This window comes from Xyrauchen texanus, chromosome 12, assembly GCF_025860055.1.
Source record: "Xyrauchen texanus isolate HMW12.3.18 chromosome 12, RBS_HiC_50CHRs, whole genome shotgun sequence".
In the NCBI taxonomy this organism is placed as follows: domain Eukaryota; kingdom Metazoa; phylum Chordata; class Actinopteri; order Cypriniformes; family Catostomidae; genus Xyrauchen; species Xyrauchen texanus.
Window position 1 is genome coordinate 5,537,296 of NC_068287.1, and position 18,436 is coordinate 5,555,731.

Here is an 18,436-nt window from a genome sequence, read left to right on the forward strand (position 1 = left end):
ACTAAGTAGTGGAAATTGGGCATTACAGATTGGGAGAAAAGGGGATGTGTGTATATATATATATATATATATATATATATATATATATATATATATATATATAAAACAACGATAAGATCTGTATTAGATTATGGAAGCTTGGAATATGAGCCAGCAGCAAAATAACATTTAAACTGGACAGGGTTCAAGCACAGGCATTAAGAACTTGCTGTGGACCATATATATCAACATCAGTTTCATCACTACAGGTAGAAGTAGTTGAAATGCCTCTATATTAGAAGACAGGAACTGATGACAGTGTACTGGACAAACCTTAAGATTCAGGATGCATCGCATCCAACGATGAAGATATTAGAGATATGGGTGATGTTGGAGGGGTCGAGGAGGCCGATTGCACCACCTTTAGTGAGCCACTGGCACCCCTCTTTACATGGCGCCCCTATGCATTACCATAAATTGCATATATGGTTTTAGTGCCTCCTGGACAGAATGAAAAAGTAGAACGTGATTATTCACTGTAGGAATTATGAAGAAGAAAGAGAAATGTTATTGGAGGAAATGAGCAGGATGGGAGAACAAGGATCAACACTGAAGAATACATTAATCCAGAAATAGGAAAGAATACAATTTCTGCATTAAGGTTCTTAGATAATACTGGTCTAATAAGTAGAATATAAAATATAAATGAATATAATATATATATATATATATATATATATATTATAGTTTATAGGAAATGTAGGATGATTAAAAGGTGCGTTTTATATAATTAACAATTTATCGGTGTGCTTCTTCTTCCTCCTCCTCTGAACTGTTCGGCTGTGTCTCATTTCAAAAGCTGCGTGCTAGGTAGGACCATGGACGGATTATGACTTGCAAAGGAAGGCCCTGGGGCCAATTATCTCCAATGGCCCCCCTCCACCCAAATGTTTTTAGTGGGGGGGTGCAGGGTGTTCATTGTTCATACCCAAATGTTGTTGAGCAGGGGGGTGGGGGTGGTAGGGTGTTCGTTGTTCATGCCCAAACGGGTTTTTGAGCAGGGGGATCACCAAACTAGATCGTACAACCTTAAAGCTCAGGGCCTCCCAGGCCGGTCAAGGGCCCCCTGGTAGTCAAGGGCCCCTGGGCACTGGTCCCATTGGCCCTGTTGGTAATCTGTCCCTGGGTAGGAAGCTTCCTTTGAAGGCTTCAGTACACCGAGCGTCCTCCTAAACGAGACGGCCTTCGTAGTTCATACGGAAACTGAATGAAACATGGTTGCTATGACAGCACGCTACTCTTTAACAAGCGTGAGCGCTTTGAGTGAGAAGGGAACAAAGTCCCTTTGGAAGTGAATATGTGAGGTAAAATTTAGGAGTTATGATGTAAAGAGAAAATAATAATAATAAAAAAAGATTTTACAGGTGTACGTTTAGTCTAATACTTTATTTTGATTATATATCAATATAATTATACATATTATATACCCTGCATTCATCTACTGAGATACTTCAACTTGGGAATTAACATTCCTTGCGTTTGAACATCATATTTACGGGTAAATTGGCGTTGTTATTTTTTACATTTCCGTGGAAGCAAAGAATTGTGGGTTGTGAGTGGCCACGAAGGATAGACCTCATGCATCCTCCGAATTCCCGTGAAAGAAGGTCGCATTCGAAGTGTCCTACTCTCTTTTACGAAACAAGACCGCCTCGATGAAGTATGCGGCCGACAAATGCGACCAACGGAGGACGCATCGTTCCAAACGAGACACAGCCTGGATTCGCCCACAAATTGACGTCACGGCTGAACAGCTCCATTTGTGGAAGTTCAGTCAGAACCACTCTACATAGTCTGCCATTTTTTACACGTTTAGAGAGGGAGAAAGAAACCACGCCATCAGCTTCCATGCTTGGGTATCTGCGGGTCTCGCTGACATTTCTGGAGAGTTCAGTGTGTCCTAAATATTATATTTTACGCTTTTATACTCATGAATATTAATCATCTCTGAAGTTCCGGTGTTTCCATATTTGGAGTGTCGCTGAGGCGCGCAGGATTTTGGGTAGGACGTTAGGTCGGCCATATCTGTCTTTCACAGCGGCTGAAGGAGAGAAACGGAGCCATGAAAACATTCAGAGGTTTCACTCATCTCTCTGTAAGTCCCCACACTCGCACCCCGCACTGCTTAATATCGACCGTTTAAATGAATCACAGTTTTTCACGAGCCGCATACATGTGCCATTGCGGTGTAGCGGTCGAGTATCATTAATAAGCCGGTGTCTGACACACAGCAGCTGTAAACTTCATTCTCACTGCTGAAAACATCTCATAAACATCCATATGGATCATTCAGACTGATTTTCTTGGCGATCAGATTGCTCTTCCAGTGCAGTTTGATTGTGTATGTGAATGTTACAGATGTTTCTATGATGAAGGTCATGACACATTGATCCTGTAGTAGTTAATGCGAAAGACTCCGCAAACTGACCTACTGTAGTGAGTTGTGTGATAGTGAACATGGCAATTCAGGTCAAACACATGATGTCCACTGTCAAGGGAAAACTGGAAATATCAAGGAATTTCAAATAACCATTCCCATTCATAATAACAAATAGTGGATATGAATTCACCAGACACCATTTACTCATGGTCAGTGTTTTATTTATTTTTATTTTTTTTCCTCCACAGAGAAGATGTTATGCTGCTGTGAGGAGGAGTGAGGCGTTGACTGAACCTCTGGCCTCCCGAAAGCCTGCTGCAGCACCTGTCCTCCTCACACCCCAGGAGGTCCAGGTAATGGAAATGCATGTATGCTGTAATTTTCAATGGAGTGTAAATGAGATTACACACACCATTTTCCTAGTGATTAATAGTGTGTTTTATTACTGTGTGGTCGAGGTTTCCAAACTCCCCAGTGGTCTTCTCATTGCCTCTCTGGAGAACTACTCGCCCGTCTCTAAGGTCGCTGTGTTTGTGAAAGCAGGCAGCCGCTATGAAACTGCAGAAAATCTGGGCATCACTCACGTGCTGCGATTAGCAGGCAATCTAGTACGTACTGAGCAAATCAAAATACTTTTACTTGAGGATGTAGGTTATATTTAGTCTCTGACACCAGCAGAAGTGGGCATTCCCACTGGTCCTAATTAATGCTGGTCGATATATCTGGACAATTTAATCATGTTCCATTTTTGTAAAGCTGTGTCAGAGTAAATAAACAAATATTGGGGTATAATGGATATCAAATGTGTTCTGTTTAAGTATAGTTATCTCATAATAAATGTGTCATTTGTGTTTCAGACCACTAAAGGTGCATCAGCCTTCAAGATTTGTCGGGGTCTGGAGGGAGTGGGGGCCAGTCTCAGGTCAGTTTTATTTTTATAAATGATTACTTTAAAAACACTCTGTATTACACACACACACACACACACACACACACACACACACACTAATGCTTCTCGTCTTGTGTTTTAGTGTGACATCATCAAGGGAGCACATGGTGTATTCTGTGGACTGTCTGCGGGATGATTTGTGAGTATTTTTCTGCACATTTGGACAAGCCAGTCAGATAGACAGACAAATGGTGCATTACTAAGTGGTTGTTAATGTCATCTGAGGTGTTACTAGAGTGTTGTAAGCGTTGGTAGGGTTAAACAAATAAAGCTCTTTAAATATCACAAAGTATGTATGTCTCTCTATAATTTCTTTCTCATAAACGCTACATTTGTATCTTTTTTTTAATGTGGGAACACAACTCGAGGTGATCGGCAGAGATTTTAAAATGACTGAATTCAAAATCAGTCAGATTTTATGGACCCAAGTTATTGCTGAACTGACTTGAGATCCGTTACAGCCTGCATTTAACACTGATTCAGGGTTTCACTGTGGGATCAACGCACCCTAGCATCCAACTGTGGAACATTTCAAAATGTTTAAAAACAGTATGACGTAATGAAGCCACTTTTGCTAAAACCACATGACTTGGCCAGTTTGATACGCGCTCCGAAGCATTGTTCGAAACAAATGATTGTAAAGTTTTTGAAGCTTCATGAAGCGTGCTTTGCCCATCACTAGTTGCTAACCATTGTTAGCATGTTTTAGCAGGTTACTATGGTGTTCTAGCTAGATGCTTGGCATTGATCGCATGTTCTAGCAAGTTGCTATCTAGGGTTGCCAACTTTCTTCCAGCCAAATACGTGGATTTATTTTGTATTTTTTTCAGTGGATCTCCACTGTGAGATGCTGCGCAATGGTAAAAGGGGTAAATAATAAATAAATGTAGCTAATAGACCTGCTGCGGTCTTGTGTATTATTATAATAATCAAACAACCAGAACAAGAAAATGCTCACTGCTCTAGACTGAATATCTTTAGTTGCTTTAAAAAGTATTAATGTATTATAATCATACAGTGAAGACCAGTAGTATTATGTTGCATTTCATTCTGAATATTTACTTGAATACTTGATACTGCTGTAAAAAAGCACAGAATTGTTTTAATTTGTGTTTTTGTAAAAAAAAATTCATCTATTTCTATTCATATTTATTCTATTCAATTATTTTATTAATGACCGTTTACTAGTCTTATAGAATAATTACTTAAGAACTTGAAACCATTCTTCGATAATTAACATATTGGCTAGTCTTATTACTTGTTGTGGAATTGAAGCTGATTTTGAGAATCGTCAGAGTTCACTACCAACTACTGACATTTTGGTATTGTGATTAATGAATAGCCTTTATTGTACATGGTTGATCTCATTCCATAGAAGTGTGAGCACCCCTGTTGTAAGTGATGGCGATGAAGGCTTTTCTTTATTTGACTACCATATTTAACATAAAATAATTACCATATGACAATAGCCTCCTCCCCTACCCAGTGAAGTTTACAGTTCAAGGAAATCCACTGTTAAAGACAAGTTTTTTTCAAAAGTTCAATAAATGCAGGATGTTTTCAAAGTCAATGAGTAATCATGTTAAAATAATCGTGATCTCAATATAATCGTGATTTATGATTTTTGCCATGATCACGCAGCCCTACCTAGAGCATGTGAAAACAATTGAAAAACAGGGTGGATGGCCTCAAAAATGTTTTTGGTTTGAACGGCCCCTAATAATATCAAAAAGAAAACTGCTTTCTACATCAACCAGGAAGAACTATCTTAACTTTTAATAAGCACTACTTTTTACCAAATTAACAAAGCTGAAATCAATGGTCAAAGACAGTATTTTTCTGTCAAGGTTTTTCTTCCCCATAATCAAGCTTAAGCCTTTTCCGTTTTCAGTTATAAATTGGGGTCATCAGTTTGTAGTACTACTACAACTGTAATGCTGTTAAGAATGGTGTATATTAAAAAATAAAATGATTAAGAAATGCCTTCCAGAGCCACTGTCTCAGTACAAGTCTTCATACTGTTTTAATCAACAATGCATTATATTGGATTTTTATGGGAGAGCAAACGCTTAACATGAAATGGTCTATTTGATTAAAAATGGTGAGAAACAAAATCATGCATGCTGAATGCTATATATCTATATATATATATATATATATATATATATATATATATATATATATATTTCCCTCAAATATATTTAACAAAATTATCCTGCTTTGAAAACGTGACCGAAAATGTGTGCTGATTGTCATTGATCTTTCCCCTGGCCTCTTCTGTCAAGTATGATGTCCCTGTAACGTTTAACAGTCAATATCTCACAAAACTCATGTGAAAGGTGTCTGTGTTTCAGGTCCATTTCTCTCGGTTTGTGAAACATTTTCAGCAGTTTGTGTGAGATGCTAAAAAAAATGGCATCTTGAATGGATTTTACATAGAGCACAATTTTGTTCCCTCAAATACGGGATGGTTGGCAACCCTATTGCTATCATGTTTTAGCTAGTTCCTAGGGTGTTCTGGCTAGTTTCTATTGTAATCGATTACGACGTGTTTTTGCTAGATGCTAGCATGCTTGAAAAACAAACTTGTTTGTGTTGTTTGTAGTGATTTCGTCATCGAGTACCTGATCAATGTGACCACTGCTCCTGACTTCAGGCCGTGGGAGTTGTCTGACATCTCGCCTAGGGTCAAGATAGACAAGGCTGTGGCAGACCAGAGTCCACAAATAGGTACATTCACATTCTTTTCATCCTACAGGTTCCAAAATTAACATTTACAAGTGCAGAATTAAAGTAAAAATGTACATTGGTTAGCAAATATGTTGGCTGGTAACTTAACTGGGAACTACAACATTGTACATTGCGTTCAGAAAGTATTCAGACCCCTTACGCTTTTTTTTCTTTTTTTTTTCTTCACATTTTATGCTGCATTGTATTTTTCCACATCAATCTACACTCCACACCCCATAATGACAAAGCAAACAACTGATATTTGATAACTGCAAATTCATAAAAATAATTTTCAGACTCCATGTGAATAGACCTTCCGTCAGACGTTCGTTGGATTTGGTGTAAAAAGCCTTATCTTAGTACTTGGTTGAAGCACCTTTTGCAGAGAATACATCCTCAAATCTTTTTGGGTATGATTGCCAAGTTTTGCACACCTGGATTTGGGGATTTTCTGCCATTCTTCTCTACAGATCCTCTCGAGCTCTGTGAGGTAGGATGAGGACCATCGGTGAACAGCCATTTTCAGGTCTCTCCAGAGATGTTCGATTGGGTTCTAGTCTGGGCTCTGGCTGGGCCAATCAAGGACATTCACAGAGTTGTCCCTAATCCACACTTGTGTTTTCTTGGCTCTGTGCTTAGGGTCATTGTCCTGTTGGAAGGTGAACCTCCAGCCCAGTCTAAGGTCCTGAGCGCTCTGGGCCAGGTTTTCATTAAGGATATCTCTGTATTTTACGTTCAGCTTTCCTTCAACCCTGGCCAGTCCCCCAGTCCCTGCCACTGAAAAACCCCCCCAAAGAATGATGCTGCTACCACCACCATTCTTCACCTTTGGGATGTTAATGCACAGGTGATGAGCATTGCCTGGTTTCCTTCAGACATGATGCTTGGAATTGAGGCCAAACAGTTCAATCTTTGTTTCATCAGACAAGAGAATCTTGTTTCTCACAGTCTGAGAATCCTTTAGGTACTTTTAAATGTGTCTTGCACTCAGGACAGGCTTCCTTCTGGCCACTCTGCCATAAAGCCCAGATTGGTGGAGTGTTGCGGTGATGGTTGTTTTTCCGCAAGTTTCTCCCATCTCCACACATAATCTCTGGACCTCAAACAGAGTGACCATTGGGTTCTTGGTCACCTCTTACCTAGTCCCTTTTCCCCTGATTGCTCAGTTTGGCCAGGTGGCCAGCTCTTAGTTGTTCTAAACTTCCATTTAAGAATTATGGAGGCCACAGTGCTCTTGGAAACCTTCAATGCAGCTGCATTTTTTTTTTTTTTTTTTTTTTTTGTAGCCTTCCCCAGATCTGTGCCTCGACACATTCCTGTCTCTGAGCTCTACAGGCAGTTCATTTGATCTGACTTTTTTTTCTCTGATATGCATTTTCAGCTGTGAGACCTTGTATAGAGAGGTGTGTGCCTTTCCAAATCATGTCCAATCAATTTAATTTGCCACAGGTGGACTCCTGTCAAAGTGAAAAAACATTTCAAAGATCATCCAGAGAAATGCGATGCACCTGAGCTAAATTTCAAGTGTCATAGCAAAGTTGCCGAATACTTATTCCAATGTGATATTTCAATAACAAAACATTCAATTCATCTGCCATCTGTAATCATTTAATTTTGGATACTGCCCAAGTATAGTACCTGCCTAGCTCATATCTTTGATGACTGGCAGGAGTCTTTTGCTAATAAGATGTGTTTTGTGTGTACAGGTGTTCTGGAGAAGTTGCATGAAGCTGCTTATAAGAATGCTCTGTCCAACTCACTATACTGTCCAGACTACATGGTGGGCAAAATTGGTGTTGATCATGTAAGTGACACACAGCTTCTCAGAATGATTCAGTCTAAGAACGAATGAATATGTTGCCTTTATATATTTAAGTCAAACCTTGTTCAAACATTGCAGTCTTCTTTTTCTGCTCTCAATCTGTAGCTGCAAGGATTCTTTGCAAGCCATTACACTGGTGCAAGAATGGGTCTCGTTGGATTAGGTGAGTATTACTCATGAAAGAGTGCTGCGCGATATATTTGCAATAATATCACCAACCAATTAAAATAAAGTAACATTGTTAAGATCATGGCAATCTTAAAGGACTAGTTCAACCACAATTCTGTCATTATTTACTGACCCTCGTGTCTTCCAAATCATATGACTTTCTTCAGCGGTACACAAAAGGAGATATTTTAAAGAATTTTTGGGATCCCTGAATTCCATACAAGGGTGGTGGATAGTAACCCAATTTAAAGCTTAAATATGCACCCACAGGTATCATAGACGTAGTCCATGCCTATCATATGTCTAGTTTTCTGGAAGAATACAATGTTCAAACCAACATGGAAACAAACAAAGTTATTTTACAATGAAAATCTTGACACTTGTCATAGTACTCCATTTCACCTTAATGAGGGAAGCTCGTTCACAATGACTCATACTTAAACCTTGCGAAAGCAAAAACACTGCAAGAATTTACACAGAGCTATTATGAATGAGATTCTCTCATTAGTCTGATTTATTGGTTCTTTAGAACGGTCTGTTTTCGTGAATCGATTAAAAAAAAACAGCAACTCAGTAACTGATTCGTCACTCAAGAGTGCTTCCTGTGGGACAATATACTGTAGATGTGAAAGTGTTTTGGTAAGAAATGGTTGTAAATATTGTTGTTTATTCCTAAGTGTTGTTATATTGATGGTGGGCAATTCCAGCATTACCAATGTAAACTTGAAATGAATATTCACTTATATAAAAGTACTCATTGCCAGTAGAAAGAACCATTTGTATGCATAATCATAAACTCCACGTTTATCCTAGTTTAGATCGGGAATTGAACTTGTAACAAAAGTGGACATGAGTTTTTGGGAGACCACACACACTTTTTTTAAAAGCTGTGTGAATTGAAATGCACAATAATAATAATAGCCACAGAATGTAGAAGGGTTGGCACTGGAACATTTAATATAAATTTTTTATTCATCGTCGTTTTCACATAAATGGGTAAAAACCGCCATTATGAATGTGACATCTCTTTGTTACGGATGTGACCGTAATGAAAGCAGCACTTAAATGATGAGGGAAAACCATCCAGACCGCTTTGAAACCTGCAGACTTTGACCTCCGAGGGATCGGTATGATTTCCATAAAGGCTACATTATTGCTAAAAATAAGATTGAAATTGAGAAATGGCCTTGTGTGATTACTAAACCGCAAAAGGCAACATTTTAAAATAGTCTGCAGAATTGACTGCTTCAGTCAGGAGCGAGTGACGCACTTTAGCGGGTGTGTGCGGCAAACGCTGAGGAGTGAAGCAATTTTAGGTGATGTTTATCATATTACAATTCAAATTGCAAAGTTTGTCAAAATGATCCCATTTCAAATGTTGGCTATAGATCAAACATCACAGATCAAAGCAATAGTCAGCGATCTATCAGAATCATCATGGTATGTGAACGGTGATGGTTTGATGCTTTCATTGAAATCCATATGATTTTATTTGAAGTGTTCATAATATTGGTGCTTAAAGTAAGAAGGGAGACCATTTGTTAATCATATTTCGACATAAGTTAGCTTTGTAAAGAAAGTAACAACTTATGTTAATGAATATTATTTGAGTGATATAAACTTCTCCTCTAAAACTTTACGGAAATGACATAGCACTGAAATGCAGCAACCTAACAAATGTGACTCAAAATATGCTGGAATGAACTATTTGCATTAATAAAGAATGAAAGATTTAAAAGTAAAACATTTGCACTCACTGACTCACCCACCCAGAGCATAGTCTACATAAAGGCTTTTACATTTTTATCATTTAACATGTTATTATTCAAAAAAACAAGTGGTGAAAGTTGGCTTTTTAAAAAAAATCTGTTTTCAGAGATTTCAGGCATATACACACACTTGTCTGATAAGCTTCTGAGTTTCTTGTACCACTTTGCATTGTCTTTTCACTATAAAAGTCCTCATCTGTTGGTTTGAATGAGTTGAGAACCAAATATCAATACATTATAATTCAATAAGAATAAATATAAGACAAGTATTGCTACACTTGCCTACACATTTGGACAAATACATATCATAATTCCTTCTCTCAGATAACACCTTGACTACATGCAACACCGCCCACAAATTAACTCAACTGTCACTTTAAGATTTGGTGAGGGATTCAGAGGTAAAGCAACCGCTCGTGGCAGGCAAATGTGCAAAACAATATTCAAGTAGGGTTTTTAATTGTTGATTAGCTGGTGCAGAACGAGTTCTCGATTAGTTGATTAATCGTGCACATCCCTAGCAGAAGTATGTAAATATTACTTGCTGAGTGTGTGTTTGTGTAGGGGTCTCTCACTCCGCTCTGAAGCAGGCGGGCGAGCAGTTCTTCAGTGCTCATAAAGGGGCCGGAGCTCCAGCAGCTAAAGCAGTTTACCGTGGCGGTGAGTACACCAACATTTATTATTTGAATCCAGTTGTTTCATTAGGGTTGGGTGGAATGATGCTTGTAATGAAGGTAAAACTTTTTTGTCATAAACCCACCACATTTGGTCTTAAACGTATGGAAATCTATTAATTTCTATATCAATAATGTCACAATGCAGATTGTCCTAATATAGGCTTCACTATCTTGATGCAAAATATAATTACTTATTTTTTCCTTTGTTTTTTGTGGTGGAATGAAAGGATGAAGCGACCTGGACGTATTGTTTTTTTTAAATTGTGATATTCGCCTATTTACTGATCTCTAGTGTTGAAGTGATGTGTGGATTGTGTGCAGGTGAGATGCGTGTGCAGAATGGAGGAGGTCTGGTTCATGCACTGGTGGCATGTGAAGGAGCCTTGATGGGCTCTGCAGAGGCCAACGCCTTCAGCGTGCTACAGAGGGTTCTGGGAGCCGGACCACACGTCAAGAGAGGATCCAACATCACCAGCAAACTCAGCCAGGGCATCGCTAAAGCCACCGCACAGCCTTTCGATGTGAGTTCAGCCCCAGTCATCCATGATCGTACTTTCTCAAAGTACTGATGTTTGGATAAGAGATTATTAAGGGTTAAATGGTTTTAAACTAATTTCCCTTACAGGCCACTGCTTTCAGTGCTACTTACACTGACTCTGGGCTCTTTGGTGTCTACATAATCTCACAAGCAGATGCGGCCAGAGAGGTGAGTGTTTTGTGACCAGGCAAGACACCAGCTTCGGTCTAGCTGGTTTGGTTCTAGTAGTTCACCCAAAAATAAAAACAAGGACAGTTCATAGTAAACATGTCTGTGAAGCACTAAAAGCATGTGCTGTTGTAGTCAAAGGTCATATAGACTGCATTTATGATGGTTATTTATTTATTTTACTTTTTGGAGCTTGACAGACATAGTCACTATGAACTGTCAATGTATGGAAAAGAGCTCCATGAGATTCAAGGACATTTTATGTTACACAGAAGATACATACAGGTTACTTTTAATGCTGAGAATGCATTTCTGGCAGAGCATGTGACCTGTTCCTGCCAATCAGAGCTGACATTGAGTGAGTGAGTGAGTGATCGATGTCTCTGCAGGTGATCAATGCAGCAATGGCACAGGTGACAACTTTAGCTGAAGGAAAACTTACAGCAGATGACCTCACCAGAGCAAAGTGAGTGTAGAGTCTATTAACACGAGCCGCGTCAGCATGTCATAAAGCCATTAAGACCGTATGGAGCCAGATTTGTGCCTAAACTAAAGAAATAAATGGAACGTTTCGCAAACACAGTCTGCTTCGCAAAGTAAAAAACAAAAATAGACTCGAACAACAAAGCAATTTGCAAATACAAAAGGCCATTTGAGAGAAAATGATGGGTAGTTGTTGTGTACCACTGTCTTAACAATAAATGTGTTTCATATGAGCCTACATCATATTTTACAAATAATTATAATCTATTGTACATATTCTACAGGATCATTGAACAAATTCAAAATCCTATGTGAACAAATGCATAGCACTTGTGTTCATGTGACTTTTGGCATGATTTTCTCAATGTTTTGATTCTCACAAATGCATCAATGCAGATTTTCTCACAAATGGGCTGAGCAAAGTCCTCTTAAAACAGGAGATGGTACTGCCACATACTTCATACTTTTCCACTCAGTTATGCTTATTTTTTTATGCATATTATTACTACATATTTTGTGGTATAAACAACTAAATTTCTAGTAAAAACAAGACCCTTTCTTGTAATGATCATCACCTAGATTAGATGGTAAGCGACTGGGTGTCAGGCGCCCAAGGCTCATCGATGCATGAGGGCAACGAATGCTATCTCGTCTGGTCTGAACTGACAGAAGGTCTACTGTTGCACAAGTCACTGAAAATTTTAATGATGGTTACAGGGGGAATGTGTCACACAGTGCATTGCACCCTGCTGCGTATGGGGCTGCATAGCCACTGACTGGTCAGAGTGCCTTTTTAATGATCCTTGTCTACTGTCCAAAGCACCTACAATGGGTACACAAGCATCAGAACTGGACCGTGGAGCAGTGGAAGATGGTGCCTGGTCCAAGGTCACGCTTGAATCACGCTTTCTTTTACATCACGTGGACTGCCGTTAACGTTTGCGCCGTTTACCTGGGGAAGTGATGGCACCAGGATGCACCGTGGGAAGACGTCAAGACAGTGGAGGCAGTGTGATGCTCTGGAGAATGTTCTGCTGAGAAACCCTGGGTCCGGCCATTCAGGTGGACGTATATTTGAAACGTGCCACCTATCTAAACATTGTTGCAGACCAGGTACACCCCTTCATGGCAATGGTATTTCCTGATGGTAGTGGCCTCTTTCACCAGGATAATACACCTGGCCACACTGCACACATTATTCTGGAATGGTTTGAAGAACATAAGTTTAAGGTGTTGCCCTGGACTCGATTGGGCATCTATACGGTGTGCTGGACCAACAGGTCTGATCCACAGCGGCCCCACCTCACAACTTACAGGACTTGAAGGATCTGCTGCCAATGTCTTGGTGCCAGATACCACAGGACACCTTCAGGGGTCTTGTAGAGTCCATTCCTCGGTGGGCCGGCGCTGTTTTGGCAGCACGTGGAGGACCCAACAGCCTATTAGGCAGTTGGTCATAATGTTTTGACTCATCGTGTATGTCATGAATAACGCCATTTTGTAGTAAAAACGACATCTGATCTTGTAAAAACGAGAACTTTTCAAGTAATAATGAGATAAAAACAAGATTATGTTGTAAAAATGACATTCTTTTGCATGAACAGACCGAATAACAAAAATGCAGCCCAACAACAAGTCAACAGAAAGTAGGGCTGCACCTTATGATTATTTTTTATCGATTCATCTAACTATATTTTTTCGATTAATCGACTAATCTAATGACTAATTTGCACTCGTGGACCCACTTTGCATCGCCCCTACTTTTAACATGGGGGCGATGAGGAAACATTTAGAAAACCTTTAGAAAACGTATTTTAAGTGACTACTACTAACAGAAACACGTGTTGTAATATTATATCATGTTTGGGTGGGTGGGGACAAAAAGTAAAGAGGACTTACGGTGCTGCCATCTTGACAAGCGATCCGGGATGCTTTCGCTTCAAGTGTTCGTTCATAGCGGTTGTACGGCTGTGAAGCCATTTCCAATTTGCATATCTTACACAGCACCACATCGTTGGGTCTCTGGCTAAAATACTCCCATGCTTTAGATCACCATGGGCAAGTTTTTTTTAGCTGTAGTTTGTTCTTTGGGGAATCCATGCTTAAACCGGGCGCTGCCATTTTAATTTTTCCATTGTGACGCACCGACGCATGTTATGCAAATCGACGTATTTTTGTAATCGATGATGTCGATTACGTCAATGAATCGTCCCAGCCCTAGGGGAAAGAATTCAACTTTTCTGGGACTACAGTGGGAAAAGCACACACTTTAAACTATACCTATTTTTAAACGGTAATGTAAAATATTGAAGGTCCTTCACATTCGCGTATATGCTCATGTACATTGTGGGAATCCTGGACTTGGATGTAAGAGGAAACCATGCAATTCTACTGCAGATTGCAATAGAATGTTAAGAAAACAAAACACAGCAATAACTTTGGAATATCTTAAATTGAAGCCAAGCGATGGAGAATAAAATAGAAAAGTCTTCCTCGGATGCCATGTTTGTCATTTACACAAGCGTCATGGGGAAATGACGTTGCTGTGGAGAAAGCTGCTTGCTGACTGAGAATTTGCTTACAAAAGAACAAAGAATAACATTCCACCCCTGACCTCCACGTAGCCCCAGTGGTCACACTATATTTTGTCTATCAAACAGGATACATGACTATTGGGTACATAAAAAAAGGACTATAAACAGTAAACAAATAAAAATCAATAAAGGAGAAAAAAAGCAACTTGTGATTTTAACTAATATTGTATATTGGGTTAAGATGGAGCAACACCTGTTTCCCAAACCAGCACATAGATCGCTCATTACTAAGTACAAAGTGCATTGTTACAGGAGCTGTCTTGTCCAAAGTGCTGAACTACAGCTGAAAATTTCACCAGTATGTCCAGGAGTTTCTCATCAACCCAACCCCCCCTCCTAAATGCTAGCAAACATTGAAATTGCACATCATCTTGACTTAATGCTTATTAAAGTTTTGAAACCTGTATTTATTAAAAGAAACTGTGATGGCTTTTGTAAAAACAGGTTTCATAAGTTTTGATGCTCAACTTCATGGGGATTAATAAAAGTGGCCCAGGTTAAATACATTTGGTGTGATGACACTTGATTTTACCATTATAATGAACTCTGCAGTGACAACAGATGCACAGATATACAATGATGGGCCTCAGTGTATTGAACTACTTTCTCCATATCGTGACACTGTTCATTTATTGATCTTCTGGTTTCAGGTCTAAGAACTGTGTATCATAAAATAATGTTCAATGTAAGATGATCTTTAAGGTGTAAATTGCAAATTATCAGGAAACCCAGCCTTTGGCTTAAAGCTATAAACATTTCTTTAACAATATAAAATTTGTAGAATAGATTGTATGTATTTTACATTAATAAAACAGTGCATTTGTTTAAGCCAATAGTACACAACAACTGTCCTTCATTTTCTCAACAAACAAAAAAATGTCCCTTTGTATTTGCAAATCGCTTTGTTTCAGAATCGAGTTTTCCTTTACAATACGGATTGTTTGTTTGCAAAACGTTCTATTTGTTTACGTTTTGGCACAAATCTAGCTCCATAATGGGCCATGTACAACTGCAGATAAATATTGTTGTCACTCCTTTTCTTAGTGCTTAATCTCATTTCTGTACACTTTTTTTTTTTTTAAACAGGATTCATATATTTGAATTTATATTAAATACACATAGTGTATACTGAACAACTAGTTGTTGATGCCGTGACAGCAACCTCTTTTGGACCGATTCAACAAGCTCTCTCAAAAGAAATAATTGAAAAATAAAATAAAAAGGTCAAATTTGATTTTATGCCTTTAACCGTCGACATTATCCCAACCTGTCTTGTGCTTTTCAGGAACCAGTTGAAGGCTGATTATCTGATGTCTTTGGAGAGTTCAGAGGGTTTGCTGGAGGAACTGGGTGTTCAGGTGCTGAGCAGTGGAGCGTACATCTCACCAGAGTCTGTGATGCAGAGCATCAACGCTGTAACCTCCAGTGACGTTGTCAACGTAAGACACATATGCTATTAAAAAAGGAATTCAAAATAATCTTTTGAAAAAGTGCAACTTTCTGAACTTATAATTTTCTTCCCCGATGAAAAAAAGACAATGGAAAAAATGATGAACTCCCGATTAATCGTTGTGAGATAATGACAAACTATTTGATTGAATGGCACAAAACTGCATATTTCACCCACCAAGTTTAAGCCTATTTTTAGGAATGTACTTTTTTTTTTTTTTTTTTTAAGCATTGTGACATTTTCATGACAGTTAGGCTTCATTACCGTAGTGTAAACAAAATAATTCTAATTACTTGATTGTGAAAACTTTTCAGAGACAGGCTGGTGACAGGTGATTTCCAGCTCGCACCGCACAATGGGTCAATGAACTATTAACTATTAGCAGCAGTTACGTAAATGTAAATTTAGTGAAATGAAGCTTATTGTTTACAATTCTTACAATTCTATATATAGTAATATAATTATGTATTATAAATATTATATATCTAATGTATAATTCTTACAATACTTATTCATATATTCAGCTTTAAAACAACTTAAGCATACTCGTATATAAACTGCCGTTCAAAAGTAATGAGGCTGAAAATCCAGCTTGGCATCACAGGAGTAAATTACATTTTAAAATGTAATACTTTATCCAGCTCCAATCCTTGCCTAATCTGTTAGTTATCTGATAACATCCCTTATCTCCTAATTTAATGAGTAATACTCAACTATAAGGTTTTAATTTACAAGTTATTTTTATTTAGATGTACTGATAATATACAGAATAAGATAATATTATTCTTTAAACGTCTCACCTTTTAAAAGTGCGTCACAAACTGTTTGTTCTGCTTCATCTCTACGGCGCGGCGTAAAAAAAACGTTCCATTGGAGTCAATGGAGTTGTCGCAACTCTCTCTCTATATGGCTCTGATGGTGTCCAACGTCAGGATGCGACACATAATATTCTATTTCATTTGCGGCAGTTTGTATATAGTTCCATTTGGGAGGAGTTAAGTCTACATATCTTATCCATTTATTAGAATAGTTTTGCTATCGTTGCTCAAGAAGTAAATAAAAACACAAAAATTGTGTGACATTTGACAGAAGCACTCCCATCTTTTTTTTTTTTACAGGCTGCAAAGAAGTTTGTTGAAAGCAAGAAGACCATGTCAAGTTGTGGACATCTGGCAAACACACCATTTGTTGATGAATTGTGAGAAAATCTCAAATCCACAAGTTGTCCATCTGATTATGAGTGTAAGATAAAGTATCTTAAATGTAAACCCTGATTACTATTGCCAATTGTTCTGTCTGTTTCTTTGTAAAGCTTTACTGAGAACTGAAGCATCAGTTTCATCCATTTTACTGTATATCTGATGTACATTGATTAAAGAAAATCTTTCAATGCTTAAAAAACCCCGAAAACTTGTGGACTTTATATCTGCCTCTGAAGAGTTGGATGTGATTTTCAAAATATAAGACAACTGTAAAACGATCTCAAGAAAAACAAAGAAAATGCTTTTTGATTCTTGCAAAGTCCCAGGAAAGGTGTATACAGGTCTGAGGTCAGCACAAATATAGCCATACAGTGAGGTGGGGGAAAAAAAAAAGTATTTGATCCCCTGCTGATATTGTATGTTTGCCCACTGACAAACAAATGATCAGTCTATAATTTTAATAGTAGGTTCATTTGAACGGTGAGAGACAGAATAACAACAACAAAAATCCAGAAAAACGCATGTCAAAAATGTTATACATTTAATTGCATTTTAATGAGGGAAATAAGTATTCAACCCCTCTGCAAAACATGACTTGGTACTTGTTGGCAAAACTCTTGTTGGCAATCAAGAGGTCAGACGTTTCTTGTAGTTGGCCACCAGGTTTGCACACATCTCCGGAGGGATTTTGTCCCACTCCTCTCTGCAGATCTTCAAGTCATTAAGGTTTCGAGGCTGACGTTTGGCAACTCGAACCTTCAGATCCCTCCACAGATTTTCTATGGGATTAAGGTCTGCAGACTGGCTAGGCCACTCCATTCCCTCACTGTATAGTGTAATAGAGCTTGAAATCATGATCATGCCTAAAGACTGCAATGTACAGTAAAGAAGTGTTACATTTTGGTCTGTTTTCACCCAAAACCAACTGGATGGCTTCAGAAGGCATTGATTAAACATTGGGTCATATGGATTACTTTAATGATGACTTTGGTCACCATTCACATGCATTGTATGGACCTACAGAGCTGAAATATTATTCTAAAAATCTTAATTTGTGTTCAGCAGAAGTCATACATATCTGGGATGACATGAGGGTGAGTAAATGGTGAGAGAATTTTTGTTTTTGGATGAACTATTCAAGTCAATTTTATTTTTATTTGTATAGCGCCTTTCACAACACACATCGTTTCAAAGCAGCTTTACAGAAGATCAGCATTAACAGACGATAAAACTGTAATGTCTATAATGTCGATGAATCATCATTGTGTAATTAGATAAAATACGATTGTGAATTGTGTTTAAAAATAAGTAATTAAATAATAATTGTATTAATAACCCCAGTGAGCAAGCTGAAGGCGACTGTGGCAAGGAACACAAAGCTCCATAAGATGTAGATTAATGGAGAAAAATAACCTTGGGAGAAACCATAATCACTGTGGGGGCCAGTTCCCCTCTGACTAAACATCA

General features: G+C 38.4%; 1 protein-coding gene across 1 annotated transcript; it reads left to right on the plus strand.

The window, feature by feature from the left end:
• The first annotated feature begins 1,975 nt into the window (after nt 1–1,975).
• On the plus strand, nt 1,976–17,166 carry LOC127653481 (cytochrome b-c1 complex subunit 2, mitochondrial). The gene is made up of 14 exons (XM_052140184.1): nt 1,976–2,134; nt 2,668–2,772; nt 2,878–3,027; nt 3,277–3,341; nt 3,451–3,507; nt 5,974–6,098; nt 7,805–7,902; nt 8,026–8,083; nt 10,422–10,517; nt 10,856–11,055; nt 11,160–11,240; nt 11,630–11,706; nt 15,603–15,756; nt 16,886–17,166. Exons 1-14 carry the CDS (start codon nt 2,102–2,104, stop codon nt 16,967–16,969), a joined length of 1,383 nt encoding a protein of 460 aa, XP_051996144.1. The 5' UTR covers nt 1,976–2,101; the 3' UTR covers nt 16,970–17,166.
• Nucleotides 17,167–18,436: the final 1,270 nt, after the last annotated feature.